We start from the raw sequence: 24,851 nt of genomic DNA, 5'->3' as shown, positions 1-24,851 counted from the left end.
TAATGTTGGGATCACTTAATAGATCCTATTTAAAATAGACAAACTACGTAAGACCACGTGCCACAGCAGAGCAAGGTGGGGTATAGCTAGAGACAGAAAGAGAAAAGAAAGACAGAGAAGACCTGGGAGTGGGCCTGGATGAAATTCCAGCATTTAGAGGTCAGGAAAATGAGGGAGAATCAGCAAAGGAGCCTCTAGTCTTCACAACTGTAATCCATCTATCACATTGAGGCCAGAGTGATGTCTCCAATGCTCAGATCTGAATCATGATGCTGCCCTGCTTAAAACACCCTGAAGTTCTCAACTGCCCTCTCAAGAAAGTCTAACAACCTCTTAGCACAGTATACAAGCTCCTTCATCATCCAGGCCTAATTTAACTTTCCAGGTTACTCTTCCTTGACTTTCATCATAGCACTTTAAAATTGTGTTATGATGATCTGATACACATCTGTCTCTGTTATTAGATGTAATTTAAGGAGCAGGATTTGTCAATGTCTGACACACAGTAGGTGCTCAGTAGCATTTGAAGGAAGGGAGCAAGCAAGGAAGGAAGGACCATTTGTGTAAGAACCTTCACAAAAACTAGAGGACATGGCAATTAGCATCTGTTCCACCTTCTTCATTGGATTTTTGGAGACCGTGAATCTGGGATGAAATGAGAAGAGCCCCATCTAGAGGTAGAAAGGCATAGGAATGGACTTATGCTTCAGAAGTTTTTCCAGAAATATAAACCACCTGACCAAGCAAAGTGTAACTTACCTACATCAGAGTCAACCTTTTAAGAAGCCAAATAATAACAACAATACCTAGAAATTGATTCACAATAAGAGATATTTCTCAAGTGCTTTATGGTAAAATCTTGAAAAAAACCCATTGAATAATATGATTTTTGAACTTAAAAACTGCTATTCCCCTGTGACTTCATATAATTGGACATCGTGAACTTACTGGAAGGTTCTAGCTCTTTCACATCATAGCATATTAGTGATAAAAATGATGCTTCTCTGCTTGAGGAAATTGTTTCCATCATGACTGCACTTGTAAGAGAAATGTCTATAAGAGAAGAAGAATGGGTGACTGATATCTCAGAATCAGCTCTGTATCTGTCTGAACTTCACAACAAACCCAACAACAACTCTGCTGATTAACTGTAGGTTGTCAACCAGAGTTCCTATCTTATTATTTGAGTGGTTTTCTTTTACAATTTAACAAGGGGTGGAGAACATTATAAAATGTAAATTGCAATTTTAACACTATGCTGTGGCCTACGTGAGAGATCATGGCAGGGGATATATTTATTTGGGTCTCATGGTTGCAGAAAACAGGCAAGTTTGGTTTGGCTCTAGAGCATCACATTACGTTTACTTATAAAAGACAAACTTATGTTGTGTTCCACGGTTCAGTTGAAACCACCAAGTAGCATATTAAATAGAAAAAGGAGTGGAACGGAAGTGAAAAGACTGAATTCTTATCCCAGCTGTGTGATCTTAGGCAAGTCACATAATTGATTTGAACGTTGGATTTCTGAAATGTGAAATGGGGAGTTTTTCTTGCATTCCTCTCTCAAGTAGTTCTGAAGATGCATATGAAAGCATGTTTTTTAGTTTTAAAGAAAAATTTTTGTTTTGTTTTATTTTGTTTGAGACATAATCTGACTCTGTTGCCCTGGATAGAGTGCTGTGATGTCACGCTCACAATAGCTTCGAACTCCTGGGTTAAGCGATCCTCCCGCCTCAGTCTCCTGAGTAGCTGGGACTATGGGTGCCTGCTACAATGCCCAGCTAGTTTTTCTGTTTTTAGTAGGGACAGGGTCTTATTCTTGTTCAGGCTAGTCTCAAACTCCTGAGTTCAAGCAATCCACCTGCTTTGGCCTCTCAAGATTCCAGGTGTGAGTGCCCAGCGTAAAGACAAATTTATTGAGGTAAAATTTACACACAAAGAAATTCACAGATCTTGAATGTACACAAGTGCATACAGCTATGTAACTCACATTCCAGTCAAAGTACAGAATACTACCTACCATCCATCAAAAAAGTTACCTTGGACGTCTCCTCTGTCAAAACTTCCTGGCCCCTGCTTCCAATGCAGGCACATCTTTCATTTTTTTTTTTCACTGTAGATGATTATTTGCCTATTTTAAACCTTGAATAAACAGAATAATATGGTATGTATTCTTGTGTCTGGATCCTTTCACGCAAGATGTCTGTGAAATTTATTCACATGGTTACATGTATCCATAATTTGTACCTTTATGGTGCTAAAAAATGCCATCATTTATCCATTCACCATTTTAAAAGCGAAGTTTGGTGAGTTTTGACAAATGTATACACCCTGTAACCACAACCACAAGCAAGACAGATTTCCATTACTCATAGAAGTCTCTTGTGTTCTTATACAATCAAGCCCTTCTCCGAATCATGGCCCCAGACATTACTGATATTTTTGTCATAACAGTTTTTCCTTTCTAGAATATCATATAAATGACATCGCACGTTTGTGTCTGCTTTTGCTTAGTGTATTTCTGACTGTGTCCATGTTGCTGCATGATCAGTAGTATTCCCATGAATGAGTAGCATAGTACTCTAACGAATGACTACATCCCAATTTGATTATCTGTTAATTAATTGGTGGGCATTTGGGTTGTTTCCAGTTTAGAGCTTTTTCATGAATAAAGGTGCTAAGAAAATTCATGTATAAATCATAGTGTGGACATATGTTTTTATTTCTTTTGTGCATATATGTAAAGAGTGGGATTGCTAAGTCATAAAGAAACTTTATGAGAAAAGGTCAAACTGTTTTCCAAAGTGACCATCTCATTTTTTGCATTCCCATCTGCAATGTAAGAAAGTTCTGGCTGCTCTACATCATTGTCAACACTTAGTATTGTCAGTATTTTTACTTTTTTTTTCTTTTTTTTAGAGACAGAGTCTTACTTTATCGCCCTCGGTAGAGTGCCGCGGTGTCACAGCTCACAGCAACCTCCAACTCCTGGGCTTAGGCGATTCTCTTGCCCCAGGCTCCCAAGTAGCTGGGACTACAGGCACCTGCCAGAATGCTCGGCTATTTTTTTTTGTTTGTTTGTTTGGTCAGGGCTGGGTTCAAACCCACCACCCTCAGTATATGGGGCCAGTGCCCTACCCATTGAGCCACGGGCACTGCCCTCCAGTCTTTTTACTTTTAGCCATTCCAGTGGGTATGTAATGGTGTCTTGGTGTGGATTTAATTTGCATTTTCCTAATAACTAAATAGTGTTGAGCATTTTTCATGTGCTTGTTTGTCATTCATATATTCTCTTTGGTAAGTGTCTGCCACATACCAAAAATAGGTGATTTTTCTTCTTATTGAGTTGTAAGAGTTCTTTTCATATTCTGGATACAAGTCTTTTATCAGATATACATTTTACAAATATTTTCACTGAAGCAGTAAATTGCTTTTTAATTTTCTTGATACAGTCTTTTTCTTTTTTGAGATGGAGTCTTACTATGTCACCCTTGGTAGAGTGCCATAGCATCACAGCTCACAGCAACCTCAACCTCTTGGACTTAAGGGATTCTCTTGCCTCAGACTCCCAAGCAGCTGGGACTATAGGCACCCACCACAACGCCCAGCTATTTTTCTGTTGCAGTTGTCATTGTTGTTTAGCTGGCCAGGGCCAGGTTTGAATCTGCCAGCCTCAGTGCATGTGGCCAGTGCCATAACCACTGTGCTATGGCACTGAACCTTGATATAGTCTTTTGAAGGCAAAAGATTTGAATTAATTTTAATTCATCAGTACTTTTCATTTGTGCTTTTTGTAACCTATCAATGAAATCTTTGCCCAAGTAAAGAACACAAAATTTTTCTACCAATGTTTTTTCTAGAGTTTTACAATTTTATATGTATATTTAGGTATACAATCTATTATGAGTTACTTTTTATGAATGGTGTCATATAAGATTGAAGTTCATTTTTTCCATATAGCCATCCAATTATTCCAACACTATATGTTTAAAAGATTATCATTTTCTTTTTCTTTTTTTTTTTTTTTGTCACAGAGGAATTTTATTGAGAGGAAACATGGTCACACCCAGCAGACATGCTTTCGAAAGCTCTCACTCTCACATACAGCCACATACACACACACCCATGTCCAGCTTCTGCTACACGGTCCAGTTCTCAGCCACCAGGGTCGGACACTCCTTATTTCCTAAGATCCAAAGGCTGCAGGGCCAGGAAGGAGGCAAGGAGTGGGGTAAAAAGTGGTTGGGAAGAAGGGGGTGCGGAGAGCTGGGGTGGGTGGGATGATCAAGGGTTAGGAGCACTTGACATCTGCATGAAGTGTGGGACCCCGACCCTGGATGGCCTCAGCTCTGCAAGTCCTCTCCATAGAGCCTTGGGGAGAAAGGGTGGGGCCTCCCACCCCACACTAGTCCTCTCCACGGGGTGGGTGACTGGAACAGGCAGGGCAGGGCAGGGCAGGTGGTGACTCGGCTCAGCTCTGGGTCTCCTCTGGAGCCTCGCCCCCCTCTTCCCCGGTGTTGTCAGCTGTCCACAGTGTCAGGTTGTCTCGCAGCAGCTGCATGATGAGGGTGCTGTCTTTGTAGGAGTCCTCGCTGAGGGTGTGCAGGTCAGCCATGGCCTTGTCAAAAGTGGTCTTGGCCAGCGAGATGGCCTCCTTGGGGCTATTGGCAATCTCGTAGTGGAAGACGGAAAAGTTCAGGGCCAGGCCCAGGCGGATGGGGTTGGTAGGCGGCATCTCCTTCTTGCTGATGTCCATGGCCTCCTGGTAGGCTGCCCGGGCTGAGTCGATGATGCGCTTCTTGTCGTCCCCGGGGGCCACCTCAGCCAGGTAGCGGTAATAGTCACCCTTCATCTTTAGGTAGAAAACCGGGCTCTCGGCATCCCCGGCCTCCTTGATGAGGTACATGTCCAGCAGGCCCAGCACAGTGTCACACACACCCCGGAGCTCAGTCTCCAACTTCTCTCGGTACTCTCGCACCTCGGGGCCCTTCTCTTCTGAGCCCTCCTCATTGCTTTTCTGCTCAATGGTGGACAGGACCCTCCAAGCAGCCCTCTGGCCGCCCACCACGTTCTTGTAGGCTACTGAGAGCAGGTTTCGCTCTTCACAGGAGAGCTCCTCACCCTTTTCCATGGCGCCCTTCATGAAGGCTACCATGTCCTCATAGCGTTCGGCCTGCTCTGCCAACTTGGCCTTCTGGATCACATTGGCTCTCTCCATGGCTCTGGGGACAGACAGACGGGCGGCGGGCTAACTTGCTGCCTCTGCACCAATGCGGGACTCTGTGCCTCTCTTGCTCTCAGCCTGCCTTTTGGCTGGGTCAAAAGATTATCATTTTCATCGTTGAGTTGGTAGCTTTAACAAAAATCAATCGGTCATATACATGTGGGTCTATTTCTGGGTTTTCTTGTCTATCTTTATTCTAATAACATACTGTCTTGATTATTATAGTCTTTAATGTCTTGAAATCAGATAGTATAAACCCACTCATCTAAATTTTATTCTCTTTCAAAATTGTATTGGTTGTTCTAAGAATTTTTGTGTTTCCCTAGTGTATGGTGCCCCATGATCACATTAATGTACACAGCTATGATTTAATAAAAAAAAAAAGAATTTTTGTGTTTCCATATAAATTTAAGAATCAGCTTGATATTGTGAATCTATAGAAAAATTTGAGTACAAGTGATATTTTAGCAATATTTAGTCTTCTGATTCACGAACATATAGGCCCCCCTCCCCCAGTGGTAAGATAGGATTTATTATACAGAAAAGAATACAGAAAAAGCACTAGAGCTATCCAAGTCAGAAAAATCTCTGTCTGGTTCCTTTGTCTAGGGGTAAAGCATCTAGTTTGTAGTGTAAAGGTAGGTCTTCCATGTATCTTAGTGAACTTATTCCTAAGTAGTTCATGGTAACACTATTGTCATTTACAATATGTAAATTGACATATTGTAACTATGTCATTTACAATTTTCAATTATTCATTGCTGATACATAGAAATATGATTGATTTTTGTGTTGTCTTAGTATCATACAATCTTATTAAACTAATTCATTCTGTGTACTTTTTTGTAGGTTCTTTAAGATTTTTTACATATAGGATCATGTTGACTGTAAATAAAGATGATTTTACTTCTTCCTCTCCAGTTTACCTCTTCATTTCCCTTCCTTTCATTTCTTTTTCTTACTGTACTACATTGTCAAGAACCTACAGTATAATGTTGAGTTGAAGTACAAAGAACAGACACCTTGTTTTCTATCCAATCTTAAGGAAGATGCATACAATTGTTATCACATGAGAAACCAATAGCTAACATCATACTTATTAGGATACTATTCATTAGTTTGAGGAAATTTCATTCTCTTCCATTTTGCTGAGGGGTTTTTATTATGAATGAGTTTTTAATATTCTCTAATCCTTTTTCTTCATCTATTGAGATGATTCTTTAGTTTGTCTTTTTTGTCTATTAGTGTGAATTACATCAAATTAATATTGCACTCCTGGGATAAATTCTTTTTTGTCATGATGTCTTTTTCTTTTTATATATTACTATGTTTGACTTTCTAATATTTTGTCAAAGGTTTTTGTGTCTAAGAAACATTGATAGCTTTTTAGTAATACTTTTACCTGGTTTGGTTATCAGGATAATACTAGATTTATAAAATGAGTTAGGAAGTATTCATATGAAGTTTTTTACTTCATAAAAGCATTTGTGGTCAGGCACAGTGGCTCATGCCTGTAATCCCAGCATTCTGGGAGGCTAAGGCAGGTGGATTGTTTGAGCTCAGGAGTTGAGACCAGACTGAGAAAGAGGGAGACTCTGTCTGTAAAAAACAGCTGGACATTGTGGTGGGTGCCTATAGTCCCAGCTACTTTGGAGGCTGAGGCCAGAGGATTGCTTGAGCCCAAGAGTTTGAGGTTGCTGTGAGCTATCATACCATAGCACTCTACTGGGGGCAAGAAAGTGAGACTCTGTCTCAAAAAAAAAAAAAAAAAAAAAAAAAAAAAAAAGCATTTGGGTAAGATTGGCATTGTTTCTTCCCTAAATATTGGATAGAATTCACCAGTGAAGTCATTTGGGTCTGACGTTTGTCAGCAGGTTTTAAATTATAGATTCAAAATTTAAGACAGATACAAGCCTTTTCAGTTTATCTGTTTATTCTTTCATTCTTTATTTTTATTTTTTTGTAACAGGTTCTCACTCTGTCACTTAGGCTAGAGTGCAGTAGCCTCATCATAGTTCACTACAACCTCAAATGATCCTCCTGCCTGAATAACTAGGACTACAGGCAAATGCCAGTATGCCCAGTTAATTGTTCTATTTTTTTTTTTTTTTTTGTAGAGACATGGTTTTACCCTTGCTTAGGCTGGTCTTGAACTTCTGAGCTCAAGTGATACTCCTGCCTTGGCCTCCCAAAGTGCTAGAATTACAGTGGATCTATTTATTCATATATGGCCTCCGTTAGTTTGTGTTTTTCAAGATATTTTTCATTTCATTTGTCAAGTATATTGGCATAAAATTGTTCATAATATTCTCTGATTATTTTTTAGGGTCTGTAGAATCTGTAATGATGTCCCCTTTTTCATTCCTGATGTTGGTTAATGTGTGTCTTCTCTCCTTTTACTGTATCAGGCTAACTAATGGCTTATTAACTCCCTCTTAAACTCACTCCCTTCCTCCTTTCTTTCCTCCCTTTGTAGAGACAGAATCTTGCTGTGTTGCCCAGGCTAGTCTCAAACTCCTGACTTCAAATCATTCTCCTGCTTTGGCCTCTCAAAATGCTGGAATTACAGGGGTGAGCTACCACACCTTGCTAATTTTATTGATTTATTTAATGACTCTGCTTTTGGTTTCATTGATTTTTCTTTATTGCTTTTCTGTTTTCTGTATCATTGGTTTAAGCTTTTATCTTTACTATTTCCTTTCTTTTGCCTGCTTCAGGTTTAATTTGCTCTTCTTTTTATAGTTTTATAAAATGGAAAATAAGATTATTAACTTAAGATCTTTTTCATTTTCTAATATGATCATTCTAGACAATACATTTTTCTCTAAGTACTATTTTAGCTGCATCTTACAATTTTTTTCTTTTTTAGAGATAGATCTCACTACCTTGCTCAGGCTGAATTATATAGAACTCTTGGACTCAAGCAATTTTCTTGCCTCAGCCTCCCAAGTAGCTGGGATTATAGCTTGCATCTCACAATTTAAAAGTGCACTTTCATTTTCATTCAGTTCAAAGTATTTTCCAATTTGTTTTTTAAATTTCTTTTTGGCCATAGGATATTTAGAAATGTGTTAATTCCCAACTATTTGGAGATTTTCCTGATATATTTATGTTATTATTTTTGTTATGACCAAATAACATACTCTGTATGATTTCAGTTATTTTAAATTTATTGCAACTAATTTTATGGTCCAGTTTATGGTCTACCTTGGTGAATGTTCCATATGGACTTGAATAAAATGTGTATTATGCTCTTGCTGGATGGAATGTTCTATAAATCTCAATGAGATCATACTGGTTAATAGTGTTGAGTGTTCTATAGACTTGTGGTTATTTTCTACTTGTTTCATTAGTTACTCAGAGAAGAGTGCTGAAATTTTCAACTCTGTGTATTTATTTATTTCTCCCTTTGTTCAATAAGATACATATGGCTTCATGTAGTTTGAATTTCTATTATTAGGTGCATGTACATTTAGCCTTGTTTTTCCTTCTTGAAGAATTTACCCCTTTATCATCATAGAATGTCCCTTTCTGTCTCTGATGATATTCCTGGTTCTTAAATCTACATTGTCTACCGTTAATATACGAGTAGTTACTCCAGCTTTCTTTTAATTCGTGTTATCTCTTTTTCCATCTTTATATTTTAAACCTAATTATGTCATATGTCTGTGTGTGTATGGGTTTTTTGAATACAGCATATACGGGTTGTGCTTTTTCATCCAATGTTACAATCTTTGATTTTTAATTGGGTTGTTTAGACATTTACATTTTATTTAATTTTTTTGAGTTTAAATTTGCCATCTTGCTATCAGTTTCAATTTGTGCCATACTTTTTTTTTTTTTTACCTTTTAACTATTTTCTAGCCTCCTTTTGGGTTAACTGAATAATTTCTTTATAATACCAGTTTATTTCCATTTTTCGATTACTAATAATTCTTTTTTTAAGGAGCTGCTCTAGAGTTTACAGTATCCAATTTAAGTTTTCATAATCTACCTTCCTATATTATTCCTCTTCATCTGTAATAAAAGACACATATGTCATACTTCCACTCACCCCTTCTTTCCTTTTTTTATTATTGTCATATTTTAGAAACTTCATGAAACATTGTTTTTATATTTGTTAGGTTATTTACACATTTTGGCTATTGTGAATAGTACTGCAATGAACATGACAGTGCTAATATAATATCTTTTTGAAATCCTGGTTTCAATTCTTTGGATAAATACCCAGAACTGAAATTGTTGAATCATGTGTTATTTCTATTTTTAGTTTTTTGAGGAAACTCCCTGTTGTTTTCCATAGTGGTTGCACTATTTTACATCTTCATCAACAGTGTACAAGGATTGTCTCCACATCCTTGCTAATTGGTTATCTTTTTTTTTTTTTTTGGAACTGAGTCTCACTTTGTTGCCCTTGGTAGAGTACCATGGCATCATAGCTCACAGCAACCTCAAGTGATCTTCAGCCTCCCAAGTTGGTGGGCCCATAGGCATCCACCATAATGCCTGGCGATTTTTTTTTTTTAGAGATGCGGTCTTGCTGTGGCTCAGGTTGGTCTTGAACTCCTGAGCTAGAGCAATCACCCACCTTGTCCTCCCAGGATGCTAGGATTACAGGCGTGAGCCACTGACCCTAGCCTGTTTTAGTTTTTGATAATAGTCATCCTAACAAGTATAAGGTGATAGCTAATTATGATTTTAATTTGTATTTCCCTGGTGATCATTGACGATAAGCATGTTTTCATACACCTTTTGGCCATTCGTATGTCTTTTTGGAGAAATGTCTATTCAGTTCCTTATCCACTTTTTAATTGTAATTTGTTTTCTTGTTATTGAGTTGAAGTCGTTCCTTATATATGTTGAGTATTAATGCCTCTCTTATCAGATACATGGTTTGCAAATACTTTCTCCTACTCCATAGGTTGCTGTTTCACTTTGTTAACTGTTTCCTTGCCATGCAGAGCTTTTTAGTTTAATGTAGTCCAACTCACCTATTTTAGCTTTTGTTGCCTGTGCTTTGGATGCTATATCGATGAAATCACTGCCAAGACAAATATCATAAAACTTTTACCTTATTCTTTCTTCTATCAGTTTTACAGTATCAGGCCTTATGTGTAACTCATTAATACATTTTGAGTTGATTATTGTGTATGGCATAAGGTCCAATGCATTTTCTTTTCTTTTTCTTTCTTTCTCTTTTTTTTTTTGCATGTGGATAGCCAATTTTCCCAACACCATTATCCTTTCTCCATTGTATAGTCTTGGCATCCTTGTAAAAAATTAGTTAACAGTATATGCTTCTAAAAAATTAGTTAACAGTATATGTTTCTAAACTCTATTAATTTCCATTGGTCTACTATATATCTACCTTTATGCCAGCAACATACTGTTTAAATTACTGTAGCTCTGTAATATATTTTGAAACCAGGAAGTATAATGCTTCCAGCTTTGTTTTTCTTTTTAAAGATTATTTTGGCTCCTCAGGGTCCTTTGTTGTTCACTGTTAATTTTAGGATTTTTTTTATAATTCTGTAAAAAATGCCATTGGAATTTTGATAAGGATTGCACTGAATCTCTAAGTTGTTTTGGGTAATATGGACCTTTTAACAATATTAAGTCTTTCAGTACATGAACACAGGATATCTTTCCATTTATTTGTAACTCATTTAATTTCTTTAATCAGTGGTTTGTAGTTTTCAGTGTGCATGTCTTTCACCTCATTAGTTTTTTCCTAAGTATTTTGTTATTGTTGATGCTATTGTAATGGGATTGTTTACTTAATGTCCTTTTTGAAAAGTCATTTTTAATGCATAGAAATGCAACTGGTTTTGTGTGTTGATTTTGTATCCTGCATCTTTACTGAACTTATGAGCTCTAACAGTTTGTGTGTTGAGTACAGAGGCTTTAGGGTTTCTATATGTAAGATTATGTCACCTTGAAAAAGAAATAACTTTACTTCTTCCTCTCTGATTTGGACACCTTTTATTTATTTTTCTTACCTGATCACTGTTTGCTTTCATTTTTGAAATATTTTTCTCCCCTTGTTCTATAAATTTAGGTTGACCCTTTTTAAATCCTTTCAGCAATTTAAAGGTATTCTGAACCAATGTGTCTTCTCTCTCTTTTCTCTCTTTCTCTCTCTCCTCTCTTTTTCTAGCTGCTTCAAGATTTTTCATTCTATCACTTATTTTCAGAAATTTTATATAGTGTGCCATGGTGCAGCTTTCCTTATGTTTATACTGCTTGGGCTTTATTGAGATTCTTGGTTCTGTGAATTTATTGTGGAAACTTTTTGGTTGTTATTTCTTCAAATATTTTTTCTCTCTTTTTTTCTTTCTTGGATGTTCTTCTTTATATGTATTTAAACCATGTGATATTGGCCCACAGTAAACTCGAGATTTGTTCTTTCTGTTACTTTTTTTCTATATGTTTCAATGTGGATAGTTTTTATTACTATGCCTCTACAGTCACTACTTTTTCTTCTTCCATTTCCAATCTGTAGTTAATGCTATTCAATGTGTTTTTCATTTCAGATATATTTTTCATCTCTACAAGTTCCATTTGGGTCTTTGCTATATATTTCATTTCTCTCTTGTATTTATATTTTTCTTTATGTCTTTTAGCAGCTTTATAATGGCAGTTCTACAGTCTTTAATTAGAATAAGGTCTGCAAATTCTATCATCTCTCTCATTTTAGCAATCTATTTCTATTGATTTATTTTCTCCTATTTATGGATCACATTTTCCTGCCTCTTTGAATGCCTGGTAATTTCTTATTGTGTAACAAACATTGTGAATTGTATAATGTCAAGTTCTGGATTTTGTTGTATTCTTTTAAAGACTGCTGCATTTTTTCCTGGCATATGATTAAGTTACCGGAAGATATATTTATTTCTTTAGAGGCTTTCTTTCAAGCTTGATACAGTTAGGTCCAGAGCCAACATACACTATAAAGGTATGATTATTCAAAAAACTTTGCCCAGTGCTCTATGTATTACAAATTTTTTCCATTCTGGCTTGTGGAATGGGAACTATTCCTACTCTTACGTGAGTTCTGGGATTGCTTGGCCTACTGCTTTCTGCCTTGTGGATTTTTGCCCCATGGAAGTGTAGATCTATACTTAGCAAAAGAGTTGAGGAAACCCCTCTGCACTTGTCTGGAATGCCTTCTCTTCAGCACTGTGAGCTGCAAATTCTAGCTGCCTTGGGCCTCCCTAAACACTACTATCTGTCTCCTCAATTTAGTGAGACTGCTGGACTCCCTTTGGATTTACCTGCCTTGCATTGCAACCTATAAGCTGCCTTGTCAGTAAGCTGAAGCAATGATTGGGCTCACCTAGTTTGTTTCTCTTCTTTCAGGGATCACCATCCTGTACTGCCTATTGCCCAATGTCTTCCAATTCTTAGGGGGAGGAGGGTAATTACCAAGGCAGTTGATCCTACTCTAGTCTCTTTCATGAACATTAATTCTCACAATAGTCCACTGAAATAGATACTATTATTATGATGCTTATTAATAGATGAGGAAACTAGGCATGGACAAGTTAAAAATCTCACCTGAATTAATAAACCTAGTAAATATTTGAACTAAGATTTGAACCCAGGAAGTCTGGTCCATGCTTTTAAACACTATAGTTTTTAGTGTTTAGAATAGTTACTGTCTCACAGCTAAAGGTAACAGACCCAACTTCTAACTTAATTTTCACATTGAGACAATTGTCTCTATTCATCATCCTCTTAAGCTTATTCTTTCTGGCAGTGAATAGGGTATTCTCAGTTCATACTACACTGACTCTCAAGGAAGGATTAGAAAAACAAAAATCTCTAAAATACATGAAGATATTTGAAAAAGTAGTATGATGTATCCCTGATCTCAAATTCAAAGAAGAAAATGAATGCAAAGCTATGAGCTATAGGTAGGAGTTATTTTCATGCCTATGGAGTAGTTTGAGCTTTGACTCAATCAATGCTGACCAGGTAAAGGATGGGAGGGGTGGGTGTTCCATAAATACTGACACCTATGTCAGTGGACACCACTGCTAGGGTAGGCAGGAGGGTGAAGCATGCTTTCAATATAGAAGAATGCCCCTTGGACTAACCTCGATAACGTCAGCATTCAAAGAGTGATATGTTCAATTTTCCCAGTAAGGCTGAGAGTCAGCAGTTTGCAGGACAGAAATGATGGTCTACAGATGATACTTTGCAATTAGAGAAGCTAATGGAGGAAGGAGAGTCAGGGTTCTATAGATAAAGAAGTAACTGCTGACTGTATAGAATAGTTACTGTCTCACAACTAAAGGTAAAAGACCCAACATCTGACTTAATCTTCGCAATGAGAGAACTGTCTCTATTCATCATCCTCTTAAACTCATTCCCTCTGGCAGTGAATAGGGTATTCTCAGTTCATGAAATCTATGCCCTTGCCTCTACAAACATCAGTCTTCTCCCAAAATATCAAGAGTTCAGGAAGCAAATGTTATTTTGCATAATGAAGGTTTATCACATTCCTTTGGAAAGTAATAACTAAGGAGTTTCCCTAAAGGTTGACCTACCCTTCCACGGTTTATTGTTTGGGTTTTTTCTTACTCAATTTCTTATAGGCCAAATTTCTCAGCTATATTAACGTTATACTGGCATTTTCTCAGTTGAAAACCTCTCACTTCTCATATTTTTTCCATAATAGGCTTTATAACACCTTGTCTTGCTTGAAGGCAGACTGCTCTACTCCAAGAGATGCGATCCTACAAACCTTCAGTTTTTTAGGTTCAAATGCCTCTCTTAGTCAACCTGTCTTCCTTTTATATAATGATGTTTGGAGCTTCTTTCTAGCCTTGGAATAAAAGATGTAGTTTCCACCTTGGCCAGTTATTAATTTATCGTTTTTCAGCTCCAAATCCAATTTTTTTCATTCTGCTTTATAATACTGGAGCTGGGCTTTATAGGCCATACTTCTCTTCTGCCAGCTGGCTTAATGTTAGGTTTTGACAATAAGGAGTGTGGAAGTAACAACGCAAGGCTGGCAGAGAAAGAGGGGCCTTTTTCTCCACCATCCAATTCTCTGTTTTTCCATGCAGTGGCAAGCAGATCAGCATGCAGTTACCCCAGCCAAGTTTTACAGCAGCGGCCGGCTGCCCTTTGTGGGTTCAACAGTGATGGCCTTCCAGCCAGTTTCTTCAGTACCAGGACAGCAAGCAACATGTTCTTGTGCCAAACAGGAACTCTCCTCCAAGCCCTTTCCTCTGAGTTTCTAACTCCCTTTCTTGTTCTCTTTTCCCTTAGTCCAAGGTATAGTAGCCACATTCTGCAATTAATCGAGAGTTCTTGTTTACCCCTATTAGTAGTTAACAACACTTTATATAGTCAACAATTCTTACATTAAAATTTCCCTATCTCTTGCCTGGACTCTAATTGATATAACATTAAAAAACACTTTGGCCTTTGCTTGCTTTATTTTTAAAAGATAACAAAAATAAAGGAGTCTTTTATTAGTGTGTGTGTACATGTGTACATGTGCGTGTATCTGCCATTGATATAAGTTTAAAAGTGACAATATAACAGTGGATAAAAGTACAGGTGCTGGAGCCAAATCAGCTTTCCACGTCCTAGCTTTCTGCCCTTGGGTAAGTAGTCTCTTTGTGCCTCAGTATCCTCATTTGTAAAATGGGAATAAATAGGGCTTCCAGGTAAAATACAACATATCAGTTAAATCTGTACTTCAGATAAATAACAAATAATTTCTTAGTATGCATTATGTCCCTAGTATTTCATGGACATCTGTCCACTGTTTTTATTTGCTAAATCTCTTATAATTGTAAAAGTCAAATGTGACTTGAGTATCATAAATTTAATATAACACTTTTCTTTTCTTAAAATGTGTATACATTTTTTTGGCACCCTCTGCATTAAAGATAGTGAAGCCCAATGTCTCCACCACACCTGTAATGTATGAAGAAACCAGGCATCTTCCATGTGACAGATCACATTCATGTTTCTATGACTCCTAAATATCGTGAATGGCTAAATTACTTTTAGCCAAAGGCTTGGGTTTACTTGAAAGAGGCTGAAGAAGCATAGGGAGTGAGGGAAATGGTAGTGTAAGAAGCAGGCACCAGTAGGTAAAAAGTCATACTTGGGATTTTTGGCTAGAATATTACCTATAAGTGGGTGAAGCTAGCACACCTATTGAGAAGTCTTTGTTTTTTTTTTTTTTTTTTTGAGACAGAGTCTCACTATGTTGTCCTCGATAGAGTGCTGTGGCATCACAGCTCACAGCAACTCAAACTCTTGGGCTTAAGTGATTCTCTTGCCTCAGCTTCCCAAATAGCTGAGACTATAAGTGCCCACCACAGCACCCAGCTATTTTTTTGTTGCAGTTGTCATTGTTGTTTAGCTGGCCCAGGTGGGGTTTGAACCCACCAGCCTCAGTGTATATGGCCAGGGTGGTAACCACTGTGGTGCGCGAAGTCTTTTGAGTATTTACTGGTTCAAAGTATGTCAATCTCACTGCTAACAAACCAGCTGAAAATTAGCTGCGCCCCCTAGTGGAACTCTGTGAATTTGTTTACAAAATGGATTAACCCAGTTATAACCTAAGAATATGGGGAAAGGGGAGAGAGGGGGGAGGCAGGGGGGAGGATGGGCGGAGGGAGGGTGATTGGTGGGATTACACCTGCGGTGCATCTTACAAGGGTACATGTGAAACTTGGTAAATGTAGAATATAAATGTCTTAATACAATAACTAAGAAAAGGCCAGGAAGGCTATGTTAACCAGTGTAATGAAAATGTGTCAAACCAGAATGGAGAAGCATGAATCCTATGTACTCAATTTTGATATGAGGCCAATTAATGACAATTAAGGTTATGGAGGGGGAGGAAAAGCAGAGAGAGGAAAGGAGGGAGGGGGGCGGGGCCTTGGTGTGTGCCACACCTTCTGGGGGCCAGACATGATTGCAAGAGGGACTTTACCTAACAAATGCAATCAGTGTAACCTGGCTTATTGTACCCTCAATGAATCCCCAACAATAAAAAAAAAAAAAAAGTGTCAAACCATCTATAAAACCAGTGTATGGTGTCCTATGATCGCATTAATGTGCACAGCTATGATTTAATTAAAAAAATGGATTAACACCTTGTACATATGAGCAGAAGCCTACTGTTGCTTTGTTTGAAGAATTCACAGTGCTGCTTTCTTCCCAGAGACCTCTTTGTTAATGTGCAGGCCTATACGTGGAAATTCCTGACTCAGGAGAGTCAATACTATTAAGAATATCCTCCAAAATATTTCATTCCCTCCTTAGTCACTCTAATTGTCAACCAATTTTCTTTCCAGAAATTTATCCCTACCTTTTTGATCTAGTGGTAATGATAACCATGACGGGATTATTACAGGTGAGTAAGGAAACAGTGCTATTCATTCACAGAAATTTATTGAGCCTGCTTAATGCCAGGCACTGTATTAGATGTATGGTACTTACTATGGCCCAGGCTGGGTCCTGAGCACTCAACATACATCAACTCATTTAACCATTACAAAGGTACTGGGATATAGGTACTGTTTTACTGATGAGGACGCTAAAGTACAGAGAGACCACACAGCCTGCCAGGTCTAGAGGCAGAAGTTAAGCCCAGGTGATCTGGCTTCAGAGTCCATATTCCTAATCACTATGCCATGCTACCTTGGATGCAAGTATCTAGCATAGGCCTTATGATTCCAAGTTTCAGCTGCTCTGATTTCTTAAGCATGGAGGATGGTAGTGGTGGAAACCGAGACAAAGGCCACTGGGAAAAACCTGTATTTCCTTTTCAGCTTCCCACTGTAGAATAGGCCAACATCCACTCTAAATGATAATTAGATGATCTTTGTGGGCTCTGCAATAACAAATCTTCAACTGAAGATTGCTTTAGGGCAATTTATTGGATCCAAGAAAATGATGTACATATTAAGCCACACTTTCCCAGTAAATTACACTATAATTGCAGGGAGGGAATTTATTACTTTCTTTAAAAGAAGTCTGGCAGATGAACACATTTGACAGGAAAGCAGAAGATATGTTGGGAGAACTCAATGCAGAAGGCCGGTGGGCAGTATGCACTACAGGTTTAAATATTTGCTGGTTCTGAAACAGCACCTGAACACACTAAGCCTTGGTTTTCTATGATCCAAGTCTGATGAAAAATTTTTCCACAGTGAGTGCATGATCCAAGATGAGAACAACATGCAACTGAAGAAGTAAAAATAAATGTTCAGACTGCGGTGTTGACAGAGAGATCCTATTTACAGTGGTTCAGAGACCAGAAAGGGAAGAATGAAAATGAACTCTGCAGATGTAAGAAATGCTTGATTCCCAAGGTTGCAAAGCAATAAACAAACTCAAATATCATGGCCGTGAGCACTTCTATAGCGTTTGGTACCTGGTTATCTCTCATCTCAGAAGGCAATCTGTGGAACTGCCTGCTTTTTGCAGGGTCTAAGCACTGGTTGGGGTAGGGACAGATAGGCTTGGGCAGCAGGGTTGTCAGGGCTGATCTTGAACACAGATAAGTATTCAGTTCCTCAAACAGTTCAATTTTTGTCTCCCTCATGCCAATAAACAGGGTTTGCTATTCTTTTGTTGGCAACTAATGCGCTTGGGCTCTCCTCCTTAAGAGTCTTTTTGATTTCTTTTGGTAAAGTTTTGTATATTCCTGAGTGAGAGAACTCATGTAGCATTGTGCTTAGGCGTTGGGCTTTAGAGTCAGACAGCTATGTGAGTTTTACGTACTTATTAGCCATTTGACCTTAGGCATGTCACCATCTCTGTAAGTTTTAGTTTGCTTATCTCTAAACTTGACATGATGATGCCTAGTGCACTGAACTGTGAGGGTTAACTGAAACGATATATATTCTTAGAAGTCATTATTCTGTCACATTCAGGTTACTTGCAAGATCTGTTTTTCCAAAGAAAGGTACAAATGGTGTAGTAACAACACAAGTAAACTCAGATTACTAACATTTCTGAGCTGGAAGAGATTTTGGAGATCGCCTTGGAAAGGAAGGCTGGTGATAAAATGAAGAAGGTGGAAAAGGAAGGTGAGGAATTGGAGAATGCCAAAGACAAATTTCACCTGAACTTAATTCATTCACTCCAAAAAACTCTTTCGAGTGTCTACTACATAGAAGGCATCAATGCTAGACATTGTCATTGCCCTAAGAATTGTTATGGCTTAGTAGGGGAGATAAAATGTGAACCTACCTTGTACTAGGGCTCATGAAAAAGCAGTTCTAAGGACAAGCATGTGTGCCTACAGGGAAATCACCAAAGGTAGTTTCTGTATCATCCCTACCCTGGGAGGTTGCCTCGTCCAGCTACCTGCCTTTCCTTTGTGAAGGATCTCCCCAAACAAGGAATTTCATAGCTGTCTACGTCTCAAACTCTAACAGGCAATCTTTGTAATGTTTAACAAAAATATGTTGTACTGTAGTTTAAATCCAACTCCTCTGTTCCCAAAGAAGATGGAAAGCAGCTGGCCACCACCCTTACATAATAACCTTCCCAGGAGCTTGGGGACCATTATTAAGTTCCTCTTGTGCTCTGGATACAGTGTCCATCACAGATGGACTGAGAAAACAAAATGCAAACAATGTGCTTCATTTTTATGGCAAATGGGTTTCTGTGCAAAATAGGACATGGAGGGTGGTCAAGCTGCCTTTGGCCACAGTCAAGACGCAGATGTAGGCAGCTGAGTCAGGGATAGTCTCCCAAGCACAGTGTGACTATGATGCTGTCATAGTCATAGCTAGGGAACACTTCATCACTTTGAAAACCCATGGAATTCATTCTAAAACTTCACTTTTAGAAAACAAGGGAAGTGTGAGCCTCAACCAGTCTCCCTAAAGAGGGAGAACCAGGTGGCAAAATTTTGAGTAAAGAGAAATCAAGACTGTATTTTAATTCAATCCTAATTTGATCTTATACTGTCAGTTACTTTAAAAGACACATCTATTGATGCATTAATCATGTTTTTTATTTTCTATATTTTATGGTGCTTTGACATCTTGGGAGCCTTGCCAGCCACGGAGAGACTTGCCCCTCCCAGGGCTAGCTAATTCCTAGAGATAGCAAAAGATTCCAATGAGGGTGCCTCGCATATGCAAATCAGCCAATCCAAAGGCTGTATCTCCCTCCAATCATGCCTTTGTCTAACTTTCATCCAGCAAGCCAATGTCTCCCCTGCCCTAAATCACCCCAGGACCAGGTGCCTATTAACCATCCTTATAACCCAGAACTTGCTGAAAGGATTCTAAACTACCCAATCCTAAGCTTGCTTGCCTGGCCTTACCCATTCCTTCCCTCAAAAGCTAAAGTAAAGGCTCTGGGCCACTGTTTCCCCCCTCTCCTTCCTGACTGGACCATGCTACTTCCCCATGTGGCATCCCCCTGCCCCATTCTCTTGATTCATTCAACAGTGTTGACCTTTCTGTGTCTGTCACCTTACCGTACTTGATTAAAACAAAGCCTGGGTGTCTTAGTCCATTTTGTGCTATTATAACAAAAGACCTGAGACTAGGTAATTTATAAACAACAGACATTTATTTCTTAGAGTTCTAGAGGCTGGAAAAGCCAAGATCAAGGTGCTGGCATCTCGTGAGGGTTTTCTTGCTGTGTTCTCACATGGCAGAAGGCAGAAGGGCAAGAGAGAGTGAACTCACTCCTGTAAGCCCTTTTTATAGGGGAATTAATCCATTCTTCAAGGCAGAGCCTTCATGATCTAAATACCTCTAAAAAGACACCACCACCCAACACTGTTGCATTGGTAATTAAGTTTCCAACACATGAACTTTGGAGGGGACAAAAACATTCAAACCATAGTAAGTAAAAATCTTGAAATGATTTATCACCTCTTAAATCACTTGGATAATATGTCTCAAATGGTAGTAATTTTAAACCACATAGTACTAAAAATTGTTAGAGTAATATTGCTGAGTTAGTAACTTCCAATCCAAGAAATGCTTTGTTATTTGCTAATAGTAACCATTAAGCTTCCTTGATTTTGTTATACTTCTCTCCCAGAAGCTCAACATTTTATAGACAGCAACTTTTAAGAGGTATTCAGAAGGTAGCTCATTCATCATTTCCCTGTCTAATAGCATTCAGACAGATGAATATCTTCTATCCTTCAAGAACTCCATGAAAAGAAACTGGATTTTAGTTAAGTATAAACAATATCTATATGGTATGCAAATGTATTATTCCTCTGTTATCACCAAAAACATCATGGACATGTGCATCAATTTCTTTGTCAAAATTTCCATCTTCCTTTTATGTTTTCCTCTCTTTATTTTCCATATTGTGCTGCCAGTACTCCTCATTTTCATCTGAGGTTCTTTCCACGAATTTAACCTTTATGATGAAAAGGACTTTGTTCTAATCTGCTTTCCTCCTCCTGCAGCAGAATCCAACTATATCTTGTTTGTATTATAGCTTATCTACTGAGAACAGACTGACATGGGGATGGTCACATAAAGCAAACCCCATTTTGCTGACAGGGGACGCAACCTCTTAGTTAAGTGACTTGGTCAAAATCACATGTTGAGGCACAAACTGAATTCAAGACTTTTGAATTCTAAGCAAGCAATAGGAACTTTGGGCAATAATGTTCGTTATGGACTAAACGTTTGTGTCTCCCCCAAATTTATATGTTGAAATCTTAACTCCCAATGAGATGGTATTTGGAGGTGGGATTTGGGGGAGGTACTTAGATCTGTCTGAGCCTTGATCTTAGTCTTCCCAGGCTCTACAGAACTATGAGAAATAAATTTCTGTTGTTTAAGCCACCCAGCCTGTGGCCTTCTGTTGTAGCAGTCCAAACTGACTATGACAATATCCTTCCTAAAAAGTAAAATATCAAGTCTGGCTAGAGGGGGGAGAGATGGATAAAATGATCTTTTAAGAAATTTTTATTCTGAACGTATTTTCTCATATCTTGTTAGAGATTAAAATATTAATTAAGTAATATATACAGGTAGGTCTGGGTTACTCAAAATTCAATACATCCCTGGATATTTACTGCAGACCTCTATACTTGCCCAATTGTACAAAAAAAATTTTTTTTCTTTTTTTTGAGACAGACTCTCACTATGCTGCCCTCTGTAGAGTGCTGTGGCGTCACAGCTCATAGCAACCTCCAGCTCTTGGGCTTAAGCGATTCTCTTGCCTCAGCCTCCTTAGTAGCTAGGACTACAGGAACCTGCCACAACGTCCAGATATTTTTGTTGTTGTTGTTGCAGTTTGGCCAGGGCTGGGTTTGAACCCACCACCCTCAGTATACGGGGCTGGAGCCCTACTCACTGAGCTACAGTCACCACCCTGTACAAATACTTTTATCTCCTATTTGGCAGATTAATTTTTGAATGACATAAGGAGTGAGGGATGGCTAATAGTTGGGCAGCAGAATTAAGATCAAAAAAACATTTCTGAAGATGAAATAATGGGTAAGTAAAATAAAATTTAACAGTAAAATAAAATTTAACATTCTCTCTCTTCCTCTTGAGTCCCTTTTCCAGTGGAAGGACTATTTCAGTTTATTACATAGGGTTTAAACTCTGAATTTTCCTTAACATTATATTAAGAGCACTTTCCCATGTCATTAAATACTCTTCAGAAAGATCATTTTCGGACACATGATAGTCCATCTGATGTATATGTTTAACATTCCTCTATTTTTGGCCAGATATATTGTTTCTAATTATTTAGTCATATATTATACTATAACAATCTTTTTTATATCAAAAATAATTTAATAGAGACAAATATAAAGGCCTTTGTTAAGGTCAAAACTGCAATCATATAATTATAGATTCTGCTTTTTATGGTTTTCCAGAAATTTCTAGAAAAAAAATCTACCTTTTTTTGTTGGTTACACGAGCAATATTGCTCAATAGTGCAACTAGTATGAGGTTTATATCAGAAGGGCATCAGTTACATTGGATCATAAATACTGTGTCTGCTCCAGATGTCACCCTTCACAGCAACATGGACAAATATTTAGAAGAGTTCAATAAAATTTGATAATTATTAGATAAGTATGGTTAAAAGAAGTGAGAGATATAATCCTGAAGAAAGGTTATGAGATCTCAGATTTCAACTATAGAAAAGAACATTTTGGAGAAGATTAGGTTTATTCCAAAGCCTGAAAGTTGTATGTGGCAGATTTTCGAAGATGTGGCCTAAAGTAGTTAAAAAACAACAATAATAAAAAAACCTAAAAGCTAGTGACGCTATAAAGGACTTTACTAAGACTGCCTTCTTCCCCACAAGGACCATGAGGTTGGAAGAGCTGGTTGTGATCAGAAACGACCTGAATGTAGGACCGCTGGTTCCTCCTCTGTGCACTCCTGGATGTTGGCATTCTCCCAGGTCCTATCCTGGCCCTCTCCTCACTTCCTACACGTATCTTAGGTGAACTCAGTGACTGCCATAGCTTTAACAATCGTTTATCTAAAGATGGCTCTTAAATGTAGCTATCTAGTCCTGACTCTTCTCCTCAGTTCCATTACCATCTCAAGAAAAGTCTTTTCAAATGTAATATAGCAAACTCAGAGTTAATCATCTTCCTGTCATTAGTCAGGATTCTTGGGTGCATGTGTCAGAAACCCAACAATAGCTAGATCAGGGAGAGGAGTAACTTCTGGGTCATGGTCACCAAACCGTGGCAGAATTAAGCCAGTCTGGGATACCTGGACTCAGGAACTACAGGGCCACCAGCGCTCTCATCCCTTCAGTCTCTCATATTTGCTCCTCTGTGTTAGTTTCAGTTTTCCCCTACTGAAGACCAGCTTCTTGCACATATAAAAGACATAACCACTAGCATCACTAATCTGCAGCTTCCCAAATGCACTATCATCTTTCCCTTAGTGATGCCAATTCTATGTAATAAGTGCTGGTCAGACATATGCAGAAATACCAGGGAAGGGCTCAGATTGGGTCACATGTCTACAATTTGATCAAACACTGAGGAGAGGGTATAGAATATGAGATGCAATGATTGAAACCAGCTTGACTCTAGTATCTACCCCTAGAATAATCACCATAGCTAAGGAGATAAGGTCATGTAAAAAGAAGAGAAAGATGGGGGCAAGCAGTTCTCCTTAGGCTCATGTATTCAAGTTGGGTAGAGAAGAACAAGTATCTCTGCTGCTCCCAGGAAAAGGTAGAGCATCAGGTAGACAAAACTTTAATACCCACCACACTCTAACAATAGTCTTCCATATTCTTAATCTCCACTAATGACATCTTTACTTACCAGTCTAATAAAGTGTGCCCCAACTTCTTAAAGACTTTGGTCCACTCCACAAAACAAAATCCAAACTTCTTAGCTTGGAATACAAATCCCTCTCCAACCAGCCCCAAATCTGGCTGCTTTTGCAGCCTGTGCACTTGCTACTATTCTTCAGACACACAGACCCCCTTTCCTAGCTCTGCACATCGGCCTATGCCTGTCCTTTCCTGAGAATGGATCTTCCTTTTTTTATTTTTGTCATGAAGTGTTTTCTTGTAAGATTTAGGTAACCCCCTTGGGTTAAGCGTACCCTGCTCTCTCAGAACAAATGATACCTTGACATTTTGAATTTCCCATGACACTGAATACATTATCTCTGACCAGCACTTATCACAGAGAATTGGCATTTATTTGTTTACATGTGTGCTTTTTCACTAGGCTAAGAGCCTCTGGAAGGCAAGGACTGCACCTTATTCATCTTTGAAGTTGGTCCTAGCACAGGGCCTGGCATATGATGCTGGCACATAGTGAATGGTCAATGGTCAATAAGGGGGTTTAATGATTAAAACAATAATTTAAAATGTCCAATTTTTAAAATCTGGTAGTTTTAGTAACTGATGCCACATAATGAGAAAACTAAGGCTTTCTTTCTAGAAATGTGAATTAAAAGATAATGTATTAATTTGGTTTCATTACTTCCATCCAAAATACTTCAAATTTTATTAAATGCTACTGCAGTACCCACTACTCAGTCTTATAAAGTTTTGAGGTTTTTCTCTGTCATTTTAGTACAAAATGTAGATATATTTTATCTTCCCTGGGTTTGAAAGTATACATAACATCACAGGCAGGTAAATGAATGATGTGCTATGGGGCTGGCTACATGTTATAGAATATTTGTTAAACTATTCAAATATATGTTTTCAGTCATCAGCTTTTCTTCCCAGATGAGTAGATTTCAAGAGCAAAGATCCCAAACAGCTGTGAGTTTGGAATAAGTAAATTGTTATTACTATCAAAGAACCTTTGTGAGTCATATAACTTTGTATACATATTAGAGTTCATTAAAAATTGTGCCCACCCTATCCTCTCCAATTTGCTTTCTCTCACAGAGAGGAAAGCATCAAGTTCTAGCTGCTTCCTACAAGCCCAGCATACTATCTCTGGTGAAAATGGTACCACTCATTGAGTTGTGCCCATTACAACTTATACTTTTATTACTTCTTATGTTTGGAGAAATTCCTCAAAAATCTACAAATATCTAGGAGGATGTTTTTCTGCTTTTGGAGAATGTTTTTCTGTCATTTAATGTATGTGGACACAGGGGATCACCTAAGTGACACTTTCCATCCACAGTCCCAATGGTAT

At 38.2% G+C, this 24,851-nt stretch overlaps 2 protein-coding genes across 3 annotated transcripts in view; both read right to left on the bottom strand.

The window, feature by feature from the left end:
* CRACR2A (calcium release activated channel regulator 2A) overlaps window positions 1-24,851 on the bottom strand; it is a 195,130-nt gene that overhangs the window by 161,235 nt on the left and 9,044 nt on the right. The gene's annotated exons all lie outside the window — the stretch shown is intronic.
* Window positions 4,253-5,302, bottom strand: LOC128561424 (14-3-3 protein sigma-like). The gene has a single exon (XM_053555628.1). It carries the CDS (start codon window positions 5,216-5,218, stop codon window positions 4,472-4,474), a length of 747 nt encoding a protein of 248 aa, XP_053411603.1. The 5' UTR covers window positions 5,219-5,302; the 3' UTR covers window positions 4,253-4,471.

This window comes from Nycticebus coucang, chromosome 12, assembly GCF_027406575.1.
Source record: "Nycticebus coucang isolate mNycCou1 chromosome 12, mNycCou1.pri, whole genome shotgun sequence".
Lineage (NCBI taxonomy): Eukaryota > Metazoa > Chordata > Mammalia > Primates > Lorisidae > Nycticebus > Nycticebus coucang.
This window is presented reverse-complemented; position numbering and strand designations above follow the sequence as displayed.